Below are 18,000 nucleotides of genomic sequence, written 5' to 3'. Positions count from 1 at the left end.
CATCTAATTGCCCTTCAAAAAAGTTGTGACAGATTATTCTCCCATTCATATTGTAGGAATGTTTTCTGAGTATTGAAGTGTGTTTTAGTTAGTCAAGACTGATTGTTATCTATCTTTCACTACAATATTTCTGGTAATGGAGACTTCAGAATCTTGCTGGAAAGATTTTCCTATTTGTGGTTAGTTTACATTGTTAAAAATGTTTACAAAATACAGTCAGCAATTTTTCACACACTCTGTATAGAACTTTAAATTAGTTTAGTTCTACAAGTATTTCTGTGCTGTGCCAGACTTTGGAGGGTGGGTAGTTAAAAGTGAACAAGATATGGTCCCTTTTCTAAAAACATCCTCAGTCTAGCAAGGGAGAAAGTTATCTTAAAGGTATTTTAAAATACTATGATCCATCCTATGACAGAAATATGTACAAAATAGAAGAGGTAGAAAGAAGGGAGTCATTAATTTTGCAGTTTTGGCCACAATAGGAATGTTTCACAGAAGAGAGAAGAGCTTGTTTGGAGTTGTTAAAATAAATGAGAGTTCTTAGTTCCCCCAGGAGAGAAACTGTAATTAAGGCATAAAGAACTGAATGTGTAGCAGCATCATAAAAAGCAGTGTCTCCAATTCCTTCCATTATTAAATTGATTTTCTCTTAGACGAATTAATCATCTGCCAGTTCTCCATTATGGATTGCACATTGCCCCTGCAGGTTAAAAATGCCATGTTAGCAGGAGCCATAGGAATCATCTTGTACTCAGATCCAGCGGACTACTTTGCCCCTGCGGTACAGCCTTATCCTAAAGGATGGAACCTTCCTGGAACTGCAGTGCAGAGAGGGAATGTGTTAAATTTGAATGGTGCTGGTGACCCACTCACTCCAGGCTATCCGGCTAAAGGTAAGCATGGATGGGCCTGCCCTGGTTCACCCATTTTTGCAAAAATACTACTTGCCCTTAGTGAAGACCTAAAAGTGAATATCTATTGAATAACCTTCAAACTGCATACAGTTACAATATTTTGGATTACTATAGCTAAGAATTTTAAAAAAATTTCCCATGTTTACTTTTGTTTCATATTTTCATGAGGTGTGCACATGGAGGGGGAAGGGTCAGTTGAATTTCTACTTTTAGCAGAGGTGCAGAAACACAGACCCCCATACCCAAAGTAATACTACTTTTACCAAACTAGAACTTTGGTTTTCTGAATTGCTTGGTGATACTATCCTTCTCTAGCTATCATACATTTGTATTATTATTTTTTTGAATACCTGTCAGTTTTTGGGTGTTGTCAAAACTTTTCACATTTCACATGTTAAACGTCTGTGTAACTGCCTTCACAATTAAGATAATGAACATACCATTACCCAAAAGTTTTCACTCCTCTCTTTGTAATACTTTCCTCCAAACCCTTCCTACCCACTTCCTGCCAGTCCGTAGGCAACCACTGATCTGCATTCTGTCGGTTTAATTGTTTTGAGATCCATCCATGTTGCTGTCTGTGTCAGTAGTTGATTCCTTTTTATGCCGAGTATTTCCTTGAATGGATACACTGCAGTTTGTTTATTTACTTGTTGATGGACATTTGGATCTTTTTTTAGTTTGAGGACTCCTATATAAACCTCTATGAACAGTTGTATCCAAGCCTTCATATTTACATATGCTTTTATTTCTTCTGGGTAAATATATAGAAATTGAACGACGGGATAATATGAGAGATGCATATTTAAATTTTGGAGGGATTTTCAAATTGTTTTCCCAAGCGGTTGTACCATTTTACATTCTAGCAGCAGTGCAGGAGTGTTGCAGTTGCTGTATCCTTGCTACCTTTAGTTTGGTCAGTTGTTTTCATTTTACATTCTAATAGGTATGCTAAACCTCCAAGTTACATTTTTTTCAAAGTTTTGGGGGCTATTCTAGGTCCTTTCCATGTGAATTTTAGAACCAGTTTATTAATTTCCACTGAAGAGTGTCCTGGGAATTTGATTGAGATTGAATTAAATCTGTAGGTCAATTTGGGGAGAATCGACATCTTAAAAAATAATGAATATTTTGATCTGTGCACATGGCACAATTCTCTGTTTACTTAGATACTCTTTATCTCTGCATGTTTGCAGTTTCACTGTATGGGTTGTACACATCTTTCTCATTTACCCATATGTGTTTCCACTTGTATGCTTTTTAATAATATATTTAAAATTTCTATTTCCCTATGTTCAGTGCTAGTAAGTAGAAATACTTAATTTGTAGAAGAAATACATCAATCTTGTATCCTGCAAACTTGTTGAACTTACTAAATAGTTCTAGTAAGTTTCTATAGATACCATCAGTTTTTACACAGACGATCATGTTTTCTGCAAATATGTTTTTTTTCCCCAGTCTGGAGGCCTTTTACTTTTTAAAATGTGTTTGCCTTAGTATACTGGCTAGTATGTCTTGTACATTCCTGGAAAAAGGTGTTAGCAGAGATGTCCTTACCTTGTTCCTGCCTCAAGAAGAAAAAATCCAGTCTTCAGCTATATATATCTTTTTGTCAGATTGGGGGAGTTTACTTCTAATGGACTAAGAGCTTTTGTTTTAGCACATTTATCTAGGACTGTATAATGAATTTTGTCAAATGCTTTTAGTGAGTCTTGAGATGATAATAAGTTGTTATGTTACTCTCATTAAATTATACTAATAGATTTTTGGATGTTAACCCAACCCTCCCATCCTAGGATAAACTCTACTTGGTCACAACACACTATCCTTTCACATGCTTTGGTATATTGTTGAGTTTAAAATTTTGTTAAGCATATCTCCTTTTATTCATGAAGGATATTGGCCTGTAGATTGATTTTCGTGTACATTTTGGTCTTATTTTGATATCAGAGTAATGTTGGCCTTATGAGCTGAGTTGGAAACTAGTTCCTCTTCATTGTTTTGTAAGCGTTTTGAGAGATTTTGTTCTATAAACATTTGGTAGAATTCCCTAGAAAATCTTGGTCTGCAATTTTGTTTGTAGGCATGTTTTTAACTACAAATTCCATTTTAAAACAGGTATGTGGCTATTTAGGTTGTCCATTTATTGTTGAGTGAACTTCGGTAGTTTATGTCTTCAACATATTTAGTCCATTTCATCTAAGTTAAACTTGATAGACTTGTTCATAATATTCTCATGCTGTGTGTGTGCAGGTGTGTGTGCATACACACGTGCATGTGCAGGTACGAGAATGATATTCTCTTCTTTATTCCATGGCAATTTTTCTCCCTCCCTTCCTCCCTTCCTTCCCCTAAACTGTCTTGCTGAAGATTTATGAGTTTTATTGATCTTCTCAAAGAATCTGCTTGGATTTTATTCATAATTGCTACCATTTTCCTGTCTCTTATTTCTTATATTTCTGCTCTGATCTTTACTATGTTCTTTCCCTGCTTATTTTTGCTTCATTTTTTTTTTCTTCCTATTTTCTAGAGGTGGAACCTTGCTGTCATTTGATTGGAATCTTCCTTTGTTTCTAAGCTAGGTGTTTTAGTGCTATACAACTATTTTGGCTGAAAGCCAAAGTCCCAATGAGGTTGTAAGTCTGACAGTACTTTTTAGTCTTTCTTTAAAAAGAATGTTGTATTAACCATTTGAATAAGATCTTTATTATTCCCAAGAACTCATAAATTCCCTTTAATTTCTTTTTTTATTTTCAGTTATACCTAGTTTCAAAATTTGGGACATAATTTCCAGGCAACTAGTTAACTGAAGCTTCCCTAAGATGGATTCAAGAGATCCCTGAGGAAATAAAATATTCTTGTAAAATTCAAGAGATTTACATGCAATGTCAAAACAAATTTGGAAATTTATAATCCCCACAGTTGATTTTACATTAAAATTTGAATGATTTAATTTCTTACTGTTGAATTAAATAGGTCATATTAGATAAAACAATCAGTGGGTTTGGGGGAATTTTAAATTTTGATATAATTTCAAACATGTAGTAAATCTGATACAATTTTAACCATGTAATAAATATAGTAATAAAAGACATTTCTTTATACCCCTTGCCCAGATTTTTCAGATGTTTTCATTTTATACAATTTCTGCAGAGTACACCTTTAGACTTGATGTCAAAGAAGGAGTGGGAATTCCCAAGATCCCTGTACATCCTATTGGGTATAATGATGCAGAAATATTACTACGGTATGATTTTCTAATTGGATATGATATTTAAGATGTTTTATACTAATGTGTCCATTTTCTTGTCTAAAACCAATGTACTCTAATTATGTTAAAAGTAAAGTCTGGTTGTATACACGAAACCAATGTTATAGGTCACTTATACCTCAAAAACATTTTTTAAAATTTAAGGAAACAAAGTAGGAAAATACTTCCTGAAGTAGGAATAACAGAGTACACCAAGAAATAGCAAGAAACCATTAGTCTCCTACAAAAGAAAGTATCAAGTGCAAAACTGTGTCCAAGATAAAAATACTGACTGGAGATTTTTCAAATAGTTGATTTTCTTTGATATTCATTTGATGTTTGTACTTGACTTGTATTTTAAAAATATTACAGGGCCCGGGGCACCTGGGTGGCAAAGTGGTTGGGCGTCTGCCTTTGGCTCAGGTCATGATCCCAGCGTCCTGGGATCGAGCCCCGCATCGGGCTCCCTGTGTGGTGGGGAAGCCTGCTTCCTCCTCTCCCACTCCCCCTGCTTCTGCTCTCTCTTCTGCTGTGTCTCTCTCTGTCAAATAAATGAAATCTTTAAAAAAAAAATTACAGGGCCCACTACTTATTAGATGTGTGAACTTGGGCCAATTACTTAATCTTTCTCTGGTTCAATTTGCTTATCTGTGAATGAGCACAGTAATTGTTTCTCCCTGATAGGGTTATTATGAGGAGGAGATGAGACCAATGCAAATGTATAAAGTATCTAGAATATAGTAAACATTTAACTAATGTTTGCTAATGTTGCATTCTGTCACTGATGTTCTTTCATAAATTTCCAACTTTTGTTTTTTAGGTGTCTGTACCAATAAAATTTAATAATTGCTTGGTGAGTCCAACTAGGTAATCACCAGCTTCCCTAGAAATTAATTTCTTCTCCTTTACATAGTCATGAATTTCCCATTTTCACTATTTCTTAGATCTAACACTTCCCTACATAAAGTCAAAAGTAAGGAGGCTGATGCTTCTCATTTCCACTCCCTATTTTTTTTTTTCCTAAGCCCTCTTATATTAAATACTTCATATATTTCAATTTTGGCTCTCTTGATAAAATGTAAGTTCCACAAAGAAAGGGAATATTAATAGTACTTGGCTCAATAAATATTTGTTAAATGTATGAATGAATATCACATTATCAGACTCCATGATTTCTTCTAAGAAATTATGATGCTCAGCCTTTTTCTGTTAATTTTATTTTCTCTCAACAGCCACATGGGAGGAATTGCTGTACCCGATGACAGCTGGAAGGGAAGTCTTAATGTGCATTATAACATTGGGCCTGGTTTTGCAGGGCATGATTCCTTCAGGTAATTTTATATTACTTTAATAGACTGGAAAAGTTTTGTATGTTTAATGGAAAAATGTCAAGGTAACTTCTTCTTATATTTTGCTTGTTTTTTTCTCATTTTTCATAATGAACAATTGATCATTTTATATCACTTAAATACTTATAGAATGATGTCCTGAATTCTTCTTCCAATAGAGAGATCACAACATTTGTTTTATAAAGTCTTAAACATGACTACATTTGAGTTCAGGTTTAACATTTTAACTGCCTTTTTCATCCAAAGTTTTAAAACAATGTTTCAGATAACCCAGTATTTCAAATGTATAGCATTTTGAAAGTTACCTTAAGGGAAGGAGTAAAAGAGAAGAGAGAAAGGAGCTCACATTTATTGATCACTTACTGTGCAATGAGTTAAAATAGGTAAGCACGTAACTATTGTAAGGCTCAATGCGTTAGCATTAGCACTGTTGTAGAGGAGTGATCCCAGAGTATTTATTCATTGAGCTTATAAGTTTCCCACTAGATCAAGGCAGGCAGGAAATGCTAGCTGGAGAGATCAACTTGTGTAGAGATCAACTTGGCAAGATTTAGAACTTTAAGTAGTTTGATTTGCCTGTGGGAGAAAGGGAAATTTAACACTGATAAATCAGTGTTTTGATTAAGTCTTTTGATTAAGCCCAAATCAGTCGATCAGTCTTGTTTGCTGTAACTTTACATTAACTGTGCAAACTTGGATTCTTACTAATTTTTTAATTTAAGAATGTTTTTTCAGCACTTTTAAAGTATTAGGAGTTAACTCCTTTTATTTTAAAGGAATTTTAGAAATACTGTAAGTGCTTATTTATCTCTATAACTGAGAACAAAGAGTTACTTTAATATAAATGTTTATTATATACACTAGCAAGTAAACCTAACATGCATAGTGAAAGATAAAGGCCTTTCTGATTTAGAAATGAAACACAGTGACACAGAGAACAGAGAAAACATACAGCTTCAGTTGTATAATTTCAGTTTAGGAGTAAATTCAGAAACACAAATCCCTTGGTCTAGATATCAAAATGTTCTCCTTCACCACGGGCACAAAATTCCTAATTGATTTGAGCTCAAAATGGACAAATACACAAATAAAAATCTCTTGTTCTTTCTCACCAAAAAGAGCTTTTAATAATCTATTAACCCATTTACAGAGATTCTGTCATTTTTCACCCAGATGAACTGTCCAGATTATCATTTCTCACCCAGAAGAGCTCTTGATAATTAATCCATTTACAGAGATTACCAAGTGATAAGACATAAAACCAAATTCCTAACCATTGCTGCCACCAATAGGGAATAATTCACCTGCCATCTGCAAACTAGAAATACAAAACATAAAATCAGTAGGAAAGATAGTATAAAGTTAGAAGTCCACAGAAAGAAAGACAAACCAAGAAACAGACTCTTAATGACAGAGAACAAATTGATGACTACTAGAGGGAAGGCAGGTGGAGGGGATGGGTGTAATAGGTGGTGGGGAGAATAAGAGTACACCTACCATGATGAACACTGAGTAAAGTATAGAACTGTTGAATCACTATATTGTACACCTAAAACTAATACAACACTGTATGTTAACTGTATTGGTGTTAACATTAAACACTTCCTAATTAAAAAGAGATACAGAGTCAGCAGAGTGAAAATTCTGTCACTGCTCTGGTTTAACCTCAGAGCCAAAAGAAGACATGTCTGGGTTCAAGCTACCCATACCTGGTTCTACAAGGTGAATCCATTGTACATCTCAGTGGGACTTCAAAAAATGAACAAATGGTGATTTTTTTTTTAAGTAAAACCATGTTTCTCCTACAAATATAAAATGAACGTGTCAAAAATTTCATTTAATTCATTAAATAGTAAGGGAACCACAAAGGAATTAAAATTTATTCAAAGGAGAATTCAATGATGATACCAAAAAAGCACATCAAGAATGCTGAAATTGAAGTACTTAATAGCAGAAAACTAGTTTCTTCTACCTTGAAGGAATCCATTAAATATTCACTAGACAGATTGTATATTTCAGTGGATGTGGAATTTTCACAAGTTAATCTTGATCTCTACGGAGTTGTGAAATATTCTAGTCAAAGACACTGATAGGCAGAGTGATGGATGATGAGCTAAGCCCTTTTTCACTTTTTCCTGATAGGAGTGTATTCATTCATTTTACAAATATTTGAGTATTTACTGTAACCCAGGCACTATTCTGCATACTGGGAATTCAGCAGTGAACAAAACAGACAAAATTCCTTCCCTGTGGAGCTTACATTATAGAGTTCATGTTGTTTGGAACATGATGAGTTTGAAGTGGTAACAGGACCAACAGATCCTTTTTTAAAAACTTTTCGAGTCATTGCTTCTAAAAACTAGAAAGAAGTATTACATATGTGGTTGAGATCCTCTGAGGATCTGACCAGATAATCTATGTTTATTTTCAGGTTTTGATTAAAATAAATTTTTTTTCATTCCTTTTTTGTAATATTCTTCTTTTATTCATTTAATGACATAATATCAATGATTCAGGGTTTCTTACTGATAAATCTTAGGCTCATTTTTAGAAACATGCTAGAAATCTTTTTGCTTCTTTGTTATTAATTTTTATCTCTCAGCAAAATAAATCCTTAATGTCTTAAAATATAAAAAATACCCATTGATTAGTTTTTCTACAAAGACACTTTATTGAATATCACACATGCTTTAAATATGATTTCAGAAGCACAATATGCTTGTCCTATTATATAATTATCTGTAATTTTGAGATTTTCTCATAATAAAATGGTGGAACAAAACTGTTAGATGTAATAATCTATATAAAGTAATTTATTCCCTTTGAAATCCTAGGAAGGTTAGAATGCATGTTCATAACACCAATAAAATTACAAGGATTTACAATGTAATTGGAACGATCAGAGGATCTGTGGAACCTGGTGAGTCTGAATGTTTTTAAACACTTCATTTTTACAAAGATTAAAAGAGTAAGAGAAAATAAACTTCAGTCAATAATTGATTTTTTTTTCTCTGTGAAACAGCTACATTTGAAAAAAAAATTGTACAACGCTAAAAGAAACCCCTATCTTATAGTGTTGATTTTTTTTCCTATGGAGGAAACTCAACCAAAAGGAAGTTTAAGTTAAAAACTTTTAAATTGCAGGCGCCTGGGTGGCTCAATTGGTTGAGTGACTGCGTTCAGCTCAGGTCATGATCCTGGAGTTCTGGGATCGAGTCCTACATCCAGCTCCCTGCTCAGCAGGGGGTTTGTTTCTTCCTCTGACCTTCCCCCTCTCATGCTTGCTCTCTCTGTCTCTCTCTCTCTCAAATAAATAAATAAATAAATAAATAAATAAATAAAATCTTAAAAAATACCTAAATCACAACTATTTGTAATATATTGAAAGTTGTAGTTCTTCTGAACACATTATTTTCCAGACAGGTATGTTATTCTAGGAGGTCATCGGGACTCCTGGGTGTTTGGAGCTATTGACCCAACCAGTGGTACTGCTGTTTTGCAAGAAATTGTCCAGAGTTTCGGAAAACTCATGAGTGGAGGTAAATGATGTTTCTTTGGTTGGTGATGACAAAATGTGACTCACTTAATTGTCTTCTGTTTTTAGATAAGTGTACCTAATTAATGCATGTTAACAATGATTGCAGGCTGGAGACCTAGAAGAACTATCATTTTTGCCAGCTGGGATGCAGAAGAGTTTGGGCTGCTGGGGTCCACAGAATGGGCTGAGGTAAATATGACTACAGGCTCTTGTTATTTTCTTGGTCAGCAGGGAAACAAATACATGTATCTTAGGATAAGATCCCATTTGAGAAATTGTTTTTATTTTCACATTAGTTTGGCAAAGCAGAATAACCTCTAAATTACTGGGCCAAAACCAAATTTATTCTTGTCAAAGCATTTTGGTTTCCATTTGCATTTGTTTTGTGAATAAGTAAAATTTGTAAGCTCAGAGAATAAACAAAACTAGCAAGCTTTTCTGACAAGAGGACTGACCTATGTAAAATGGATACAGATCCTTGGAGTTAATTTTCAAGTTTTTTAAGTTTCCTTGGAGTTCTACTTAGGAAAAACCTATGATATTTTAAAGAAAACCTAAGGTTAAAAAAAAAAAAAGAAAACCTAAGGTAACTGTACTTGGGTTATAATTTTACACTTGTAGATTCCATATAAATTGCAACCATAGGTATATTTTACCATTCTACAAAAGAAAAATGCTTGATTGTTGAGTAGAAGATAATTTTGTAAATGGAGTTACTCTAGTAAATTGTCTTTATAATTTTAGATATTTATTTTTTCTTCAGGTATGATTGATTTTTATGTTACACTGCTTCTTAATGCTTTAAGTGTCTCTCCCAGGCCCCCTTCTTTCATCTTCTTCCCTTAGCCTTCCTATCAAGTAACTAAGTTCTTTAATGTACAAGGTAAGGAAACGCATTTTGTAAAGACATGTGCACTATATAAGCACATAGTCTCCCTGCACCATGCATTTATCTTTTATGAGTTGAGATTTTATAGATTGTTTTAAAGCATGTCATACACTTCTTGTTACCTAGTTTTTAAAATAATTTCCTCCGGACTCATTTCCTCTTAACTTTACTTTAAATAATAATGTGAATGAAATAAGTATGGAAGTAAAATCACACACAGTTTCTTGTCTCCTGTCACTTATCCTTATATTCAGTTGACATTACAAAGTTTTATCATCACATGGGTAATTATGAATATGCATTTTAGAAGTAGACTATTTAGATGAATCAAATTTCCTTTACTTTTAGAAAAGCAAATTCTTGTGAATGCATGAATATATAAATAGATGTCCCCGTTTCTCTAAATTTAGCAGCTTAAAGTACAAATAAGCTAAGATATAAAGTAATAAACATACTTTGCAGTAATTTAATAAATGTGGGTTAGGGAGAGTTTCAACACTTTCCAATATTCAACAGCATACTTTCTTTAAATATAGTTAAGGAATCTTCTTTATTTCTACTAAAAATGTGTTGCAATGGAAACTCTGACTTTGTATCTATAATACAGGCAACTGCCATCCTGCCATTGTGAGCAAGTGTAGATGGGGAACAGTCCTCATTTGTGCCAGTAACCACTCACAGCTTTAATTTTTTTATTGTAATATATTTTTTCTTAAATTTAAGTATAGTTGACAATGTATTAATGTACAAATTGTGGGTTGACAATCTTATACATTATGCAGCTCACCATAATATGTGTATTACAATCTATCATCATATAAAGTTATATTATTATGCTGTACTTTGCATCTTCATGACTTATTACTGAAAGTTTGCACTTATTAATGTCTACACCTATTTTGCCCATCTTTCCACTGCCCTCCCTTCTGGCAACCACCAGTTCTCTGTGTTAGCTTTGGTTTGTTCAACAGATATCCCACTTGATCATGATAATTGGTCCTATTAATGTATTGTTGAATTGGATTTCATAATATTTTGTTGGGAACTTCTGAGTCTGTGTTCATCAGGGATATTAGCCTATTATTATTATTTTTTAGAGTCTTTATCTCATTTTGGTATTGGGGTAATGCTCGCTTTATAGAATGAATTGGAAACTTTATTTCCTCTTCTATGTTTTGGAATAGTTTGAGAAAGAGAGGTATTAACTCTTCATAAATATTTGGTAAAAGTCATCTCTGAAGCCACTGGGTCTGGACTTTTGTTTGTTGGGAGTTTTTTGATTATGGATTCAATTTTGTTACAAGTAATTGGTCCACTCAGATTTTCTATTTCTTCCTGATTCAGTTTTGGAAGCTTGTATGTTTCTATAATCATATGTTTCTTCTAGACTGTCCAATTTGTTGGCGTATAATTTTTTATAGTATTTTATAATCATTTGTATTTCTGTGGTGTTAGTTTTAACTTTTTTTTTTTTCTGATTTTTACCTGAGTCCTCTTTTCTTGATGAGTCTGGCTAATATTTTATCAATGTTGTTTATCTTTTCGAAGAACCTGCTCTCAGTTTCATAGGTATTTTCTCTAAGTTTCCATTTCATTTATTTCTGTTTTGATCTTTATTATTTCTTCTCTCCTTTCACTAATTTTGGGCTTTGTTCTTTATGTAGTTCCTGTAGGTATAAGGTTAAATTGTTTGGGATTTTTCTTACTTATTGAAGTGTAGACCATAATGTATTTCTATAAAACTTTCTTTTTAGAACTGCTTTTGCTGTGTCCCAAAGAATTGAATTATTGTTTCCATTTTCATTTGTCTCCACGTATTTTTTTTTTATTTCCTCTCTGATTCTTTCATTTACTTACTGGGTGTATGGTAGCATATTGTTGTAACCTCAACATATTTGTGTTTTTGCCAGGTCTTTCTTTGTCATTGATTTCTAATTTTATACCATTGTGGTTAGAAAAGATGCTTAAGATGATTTTGGTCTTAAACTTACTGAAATTTGTTTTGTGGACATACTCTGAAACCAAATCTGGAGAAAGTTTGTGTTTTAAAGAAATGTGCGTTCTGCTGTTTTGGGGTGGAATATTCTGTATATATCTGTTAAAGCCATTTGGTCTAATGACTTACTCAAAACCAGTCCTTAATAACGGATTATCCAGACCCAAAAATCTATTGCTAGATGTGGGCTTTTAAAATCCTTTAGAGTATTACTATTGGTTTCTAACTTTTTATGTCTGTTAACATTAGCTTTATATGTTAGGTGCTTATTTACTATTATTTTATCTTCTTGTTGGATTGATCCCTTTATCCTTCTAGAATGCCTTTGTCTTTTAAAGTCTATTTTGTTTGATATAAGTATTGGTACTCCAACTTTCTTTTGCTTCCATTTGTATGGGTATCTTTTCCCTTTCCCTTCTCTTTTTGTCTGTGTGTCTTTTGATCTGAGGTGTCTCTTTTAGATTGCACATAGATAGATTTTGTTTAGTCATCCATTCAGTTACTCTGTCTTGATTGGTCCATTATAGTTAATGTAATCATTCATAGATACTACTCATTGCCATTTTGTTGTTTTGCGGTGTTTTTTGTAGTTCTCTCTGTTCCTTTGTTCTTCTCCTGACTTCTTCCTTTGTGTTTGATGGTGTTCTTTAGTGTTATACTTAGGTCTCTTTCTCTTTTTGTGTATTATGGGTTTGGGGTTACCATAAAGTTCCCATGTATATAGCAATCTATATAAGTTGATGGTTGCTTAGATTTGAACACATTCAAAAGCATTAAATTTTTACCCCCAAACACAAATTTTATTTATATGATGCCATATTTTGCATATTTGCATATTGCCTAATATTCTAAATATATTTGATTTTATTAGTTTTCTTTTAACCTTCATATTAGCTTTGCAAGTGATTTATTTACTACTTTTACTAGATGTTTGCTTTTACCAGTGAAATTTTTTCCTTTCATACTTTTTTTTCTAGTTGGACCTTTTCTTTTCTACTTAAGGGATTCCCTTAACACTTATAAGGCCAGTTTAGTGTTGATGAATTCCATTAGCTGTTTTTCATCTGTGAAATTCTTTATCTCTTCCTCAATTCTGAATGGTAAACTTAGTGGGTGGAGTATTCTTGGCTCTGTTCCCCCAGTGCCCTTTTAGCACATTGAATAGATTTATGGCCTCCCTTCTGGCCTACAAAATTTCTGATGAAAAATCAGCTCAAAGCCTTATTGAGTTTCCTGTGTATGTAACTGTTTGCTTTTCCCTTGGTGCTTCTAAGATTATTGAAGTTTTCCATTCTAACTATTCTGTCTTGGTGTGGACTCCTTTGATTCATCTTTTTTTAGGAATTCCTGGATGTCTGTTTTCTTCTCCAAATTAGGGAGGTTTTCAGCTGTTATTTCTTCAAGTAAGTTTTCTGCTCCCTTCTTTCTTCTTCTGGGAACCCTATAATGCAAAAGTTACTATGTTTAATGTTGTTGCAGAGGTCCCTTAACTTGTCCTCATTTAAAAAAATTATTTCTTTTGGGTGTTCAGCTTGGCTGCTTTCCAATACTCTGTCTTCCAGCTCACTGATCTGTTCTTTTGCTTCCTCTACTCTTGTGTGGACTCCCTCTAGGGTTCTCATTTTAGTTGTATTTTCAGTTCTGGTGGGTTCCTTTTTATACTTTCTCTTTGTTGAAGTTCTTAATGAATTCATCCACTCTTCTCTCAAGTCTGGTGAGCACCTTTACGCCCATTACTTTAAATTCCTTCTTAGGTAGATGGCTTATCTTCATTTAGTTCTTTTTCTGAGGTCTTGTTCCTTTGTATGGAACATCTTCCCCTGTCTCCTGACTTTTGTCTGACTTTGTGTTTGTTTCTTTATTAGGTGGAACAGGCACCTCTCTCAGTCTTGAAGAAGTGGCCTTAGGTAACAATGCCCCTGTGTAGACTCTGCTTAGTGGCTTTGGCTAGCTGATTGGTGCTGGATAGGTGCTGGCTGTGGCACTTTGCACAGAGGCACCCTGTCAGGTCAGCTTGAGCTGAAGCAAGAATAATTCAGAGGTTCCTGGAGCACTTTGCACCATGGTCCCCTGGAAGGACAGCTGAAAGGGAGCAGGCTCAGGCCAGGGGTTTTGGGGATGCTCCACATTGGGGCTGCTTTGGTGGGAGGGCTTGGGTGGTGACCCACAGGCCAGGTGTGTGCTTGGGTCACCTTGGTGGAATAGCTGAACTGGTGTGGGTGAGGGGACCAAGTACCTCTGACCCTGGAAAGAGTTCCAGTAGTTAAGCTCATTTGGCAGACATTCTAGGGTTAGTAAATGAATGTCCTTCACTTAATAGTCTAGTTTCCCTTTGAACTCTGTTTTGTTTTTCTGTGCCCTAGGGTGGGCAAGTCTGCAAAAGGGCCCTCAGTCATATCTCTCCCTGCTATAGGTTGTCACATTGTGGTTAGTTGTTCCCAATGTTACTGTGTCTCTGCTGTTCCTACCCTTCTTTATGTGGTCCCTCTAATCTTTCTTGTGCAGAAGCTGTTCAATCAGCTTTCATTCTTCTTCAGGAGGAATTGCTCTATATGTAGATGTAGATTTGTTGTCTAGGAACTGAATTCAGGGTATTTCTGTGCTTCTATCTTGGACCGCCTCCTATTATAGAATATTCCTATAAGGTAGCAAGCCAGATAGAAGTAAGAGGCACTCTCAGCATATTCCCATCTCTGTGATAGTGTTCTCTATCTTGTGTGTGTGTGTGTGTGTGTGTGTGTGTGAGAGAGAGAGAGAGAGAGAGAGAGAGTGAGCAAAAGCAAGGGGAAGCAGGAGAGAGGAAAAGAGACTGTCCTAATGTCTTTACTTCTTTCCCTGTAGTTTTTGTCTATCCTCCTTTTAAAAAATTACTTTCTCGGGGCGCCTGGGTGGCTCAGTGGTTTAAGCCTCTGCCTTCGGCTCAGGTCATGATCTCAGGGTTCTGGGATCGAGCCCCACATCAGGCTCTCTGCTCAGCGGGGAGCCTGCTTCTCCCTCTCTCTCTGCCTACTTGTGATCTGTCTCTCTCTGTGTCAAAGAAATTAATAAAATCTTTAAAAAAAATAAAAAAATAAAAATTACTTTCTCTTTACATTTCCTCTTTTAAAAATAGATAAATGGAAATTCTCTATTTCCTCACTTTTACTTTACTTGGGTATCCAGTCTCAGTATATCTCTCAAACTTCAGTGTATGCAAGGGTTTCCAGGGATACCTTGTAGAAAATACAGATTTCCAGGACTTTCAGAAATTCTTGCTCATTAGGTCTGCAGTGGAGCCCAGAGTCTGGGAGCCTCACCCCATATTCTAATGCAAGAAATCAAGGAACCACACTTTTCTGTGACCGTTCCTGCTATTGCTATAAACAGTAGCTCCACGATATTTTTCCTACTGATTTTAACTGCATTAATGTTGTTAATCAGCCAGTTATCTGCATTTTCTTAGAAATTACGTTCAAAGGCATAGGTGTTTGATTCATAAAGGTATCTGTAGACCACTTTTATACTAAGTTGGTTTTTTGTTTTTTTTTTTTTTTACATTCCCACAATTGTAAATATTGTGAATTAAGTAACAACTTTGCTTTAACTGTAGGAGAATGCAAAAACACTCCAGGAAAGAAGTGTTGCTTATATCAACTCAGATTCATCTATAGAAGGTATATTTTATTTCAGATTATTAAAAATCTTTTGAATGTGCACATTGTAACTAACTTATAAACAAAGATTATTTTCTTCCTGTCAAATTCCTCACTGATACCTTAATTTTCCACTTTACCACAGAGAAAACCATGATTCAAATGAGTCCATGTATGATTCATAACTAAGCTACTGATCCTAATTTCTTTAGTATATTTGCCATTTGCCTATCTTGAATTACTACTTAAAACTCTAGTATTAATCACCATCTTCCTGTGGAGATATTAAAAGAATTAGGCTAAAATATTTCAGAAGAATGATGCTAGGGGTTACGGTGGGACTTGCTGCCTCAGCAGCCAAAACCCTCCTGTAACTTCCTCTGTTAGAAGTATAACTTTCTTGCTCCTGAAGAACTATTTCCACCCTATTAAGATTTTATTTATTTGATAGAGATTACAAGTAGTCAGAGAGGCAGGCAGGGAGAAAGGAGGAAGCAGGCTTCCTACTGAGCACAGAGCCCGATGCGGTGATTGATCCCAGGACCCTGAGACCATGACCTGAGCCAAAGGCAGAGGCTTTAACCCACTGAGCCACCCAGGTGCCCCTCCACTCTATTCTAATTCCTTGAGAATGATGCCTTCAATTTCAAGTCTACTGTATCTTCTTTATAATTAGAAATAGTTAGAGTTAGACTTCTATTGGAATTTCATTTGGAAGTATTAAAACACACTGTGTTTTATTTTTCCAGGCAATTATACTCTCAGAGTTGACTGTACACCCCTTCTTTACCAGTTGGTGTATAAACTGACAAAAGAGGTAAATAAATGTCTTGTTTTCTAATGAATGGGTAAGTGAATAATACCTGTTTTCTTCATTAGTAGTAGTGATTTTTAAACTGGAAAGAAACCTTAATACAGTATTTATATGACCTAACTATAAAATAGTATTGATAGTCTCTTCTAATAGTAGCTATTAACAATTATGTGCACTGTCATGTTGTAGGTATAGAGAGTCATGTGGTAGAGGCATTCTGGTAGTACAGTGAGCTGAAATGGAAAAAGCCTTGGGTTCAGGCCCAATAAAGTGAATTTTAGCAGCAAAAATAATAAAAAGACATGGTTACTAAATCCAAATACTTAGTAGTCCAGAGAGGATATATACTCATAAATGAGGAATTATACTTCACTAGAATATTGGATACTACAAGCAATGGAGAACAATTATGGGATAGAAAATGTGAAATCCTGGGGTAGGTGGGGAGGCATCAGAAGAGGTTTACAGAATATTTAGTGTGTGGCTATAAAATGGAAGGATATGAAAGAGAGAAGGCATTCTCAGCATAGAACTCAATACCTAAAACAGATGTGGAAATATGAAAAAAGTATTTCCTGACCTCTAGGTGGCTCAGTGTGACGTAAGTATAAGGTTTTGGTGGAGAGATGGTAAGAAATGGGGCATGACAAACAGGCCAAGTTCAGACAAATGGTGATGGAGAAATTAAAAATCTTTAACAAGGTTATACATTATCATATCTATCCATTAGAAAGATCACTGTCAGTGTAGTGAATAGATTAAGCTGTAGCAACGCAACAAAATAAAAATAAAAATCACATAGGAATTCTGTAAATATTGATAAAAAAGTATTCTGAGCTCCCTAATGTACTCTAAAAATTATATAATCTATTCACTTAACGTCTCTGTACTTCATTTTAATAGTTCATTGTAGAATTACAGAAATATTGAAGTACGTGTCACTTTACATTACAATGTGTAGTGTCACTTTTCTGAAGGTACTATTTCCTACTTTCCCTTATTATTGTTCTTTTTCCTGTTAGTGTCTCTAAAAACTACTTTTCCCAAAGGAGTCCTCTCATTATTCCCATCCCAACTCACAACAAATTGGGTAGCTTGTGTTCTTGATCCTTTTATTGGAATGTCCCATAAAAACATCTCCTCTAAAAGCAAGCTGTAAGGAAAATCCTGAGAAAATCCTTTTCAGCATATGCATTTATGCTTTGTGCAGTCCTACAGAGATGGCTCCTGCCTTTGATGTCAAGGATAAGAATAATTTTAGGGGTGCTGTGGTGGCTTGTTATGCAACTGGCTCTTGATTTTGACTGAGGTCATCATTTCCGGGTTGTGAAATTGAGCCATGTCAGGCTCCATGCTGAGAATGGAGCCTGCTTGAGATGCTCTTTCCCTCTGCCCCTCCCCCCATGCTTGTGTTCTCTTAAACAAAAACAAGCAAAAAACCAACCGTAAGAATGTTAGGGCCAATAGGGAGAAGTTTAGGTCTATGCACCTTTGTAAAGAGGCAGATGCTTATCTATGGCCATACCAAAACCCAGTAGAAAAAGACTTTTGTATTCTCCTGTGAACCGATTATTATAATTTTACCAACTCCTAGTATGTGTTAGCACAGTCACATCAT

At 34.8% G+C, this 18,000-nt stretch overlaps 1 protein-coding gene across 2 annotated transcripts in view; it reads left to right on the top strand.

The window, feature by feature from the left end:
• Positions 1-18,000, top strand: part of NAALAD2 (N-acetylated alpha-linked acidic dipeptidase 2) — a 56,816-nt gene that overhangs the window by 21,069 nt on the left and 17,747 nt on the right. The window contains exons 7-14 of one of the 2 annotated variants that reach the window (XM_047691695.1): positions 707-893; positions 4,068-4,161; positions 5,397-5,495; positions 8,348-8,433; positions 8,933-9,052; positions 9,158-9,240; positions 15,526-15,589; positions 16,318-16,385. In XM_047691695.1, the coding sequence (XP_047547651.1) occupies positions 707-893; positions 4,068-4,161; positions 5,397-5,495; positions 8,348-8,433; positions 8,933-9,052; positions 9,158-9,240; positions 15,526-15,589; positions 16,318-16,385 (801 nt within the window). Of the gene's footprint in view, positions 1-706; positions 894-4,030; positions 4,162-5,396; positions 5,496-8,347; positions 8,434-8,932; positions 9,053-9,157; positions 9,241-15,525; positions 15,590-16,317; positions 16,386-18,000 lie in introns of those variants that run through there. The other variant, XM_047691697.1, reaches the window with a different exon arrangement.

This window comes from Lutra lutra, chromosome 10, assembly GCF_902655055.1.
Source record: "Lutra lutra chromosome 10, mLutLut1.2, whole genome shotgun sequence".
NCBI classification, from domain to species: Eukaryota; Metazoa; Chordata; class Mammalia; order Carnivora; family Mustelidae; genus Lutra; species Lutra lutra.
This window is presented reverse-complemented; position numbering and strand designations above follow the sequence as displayed.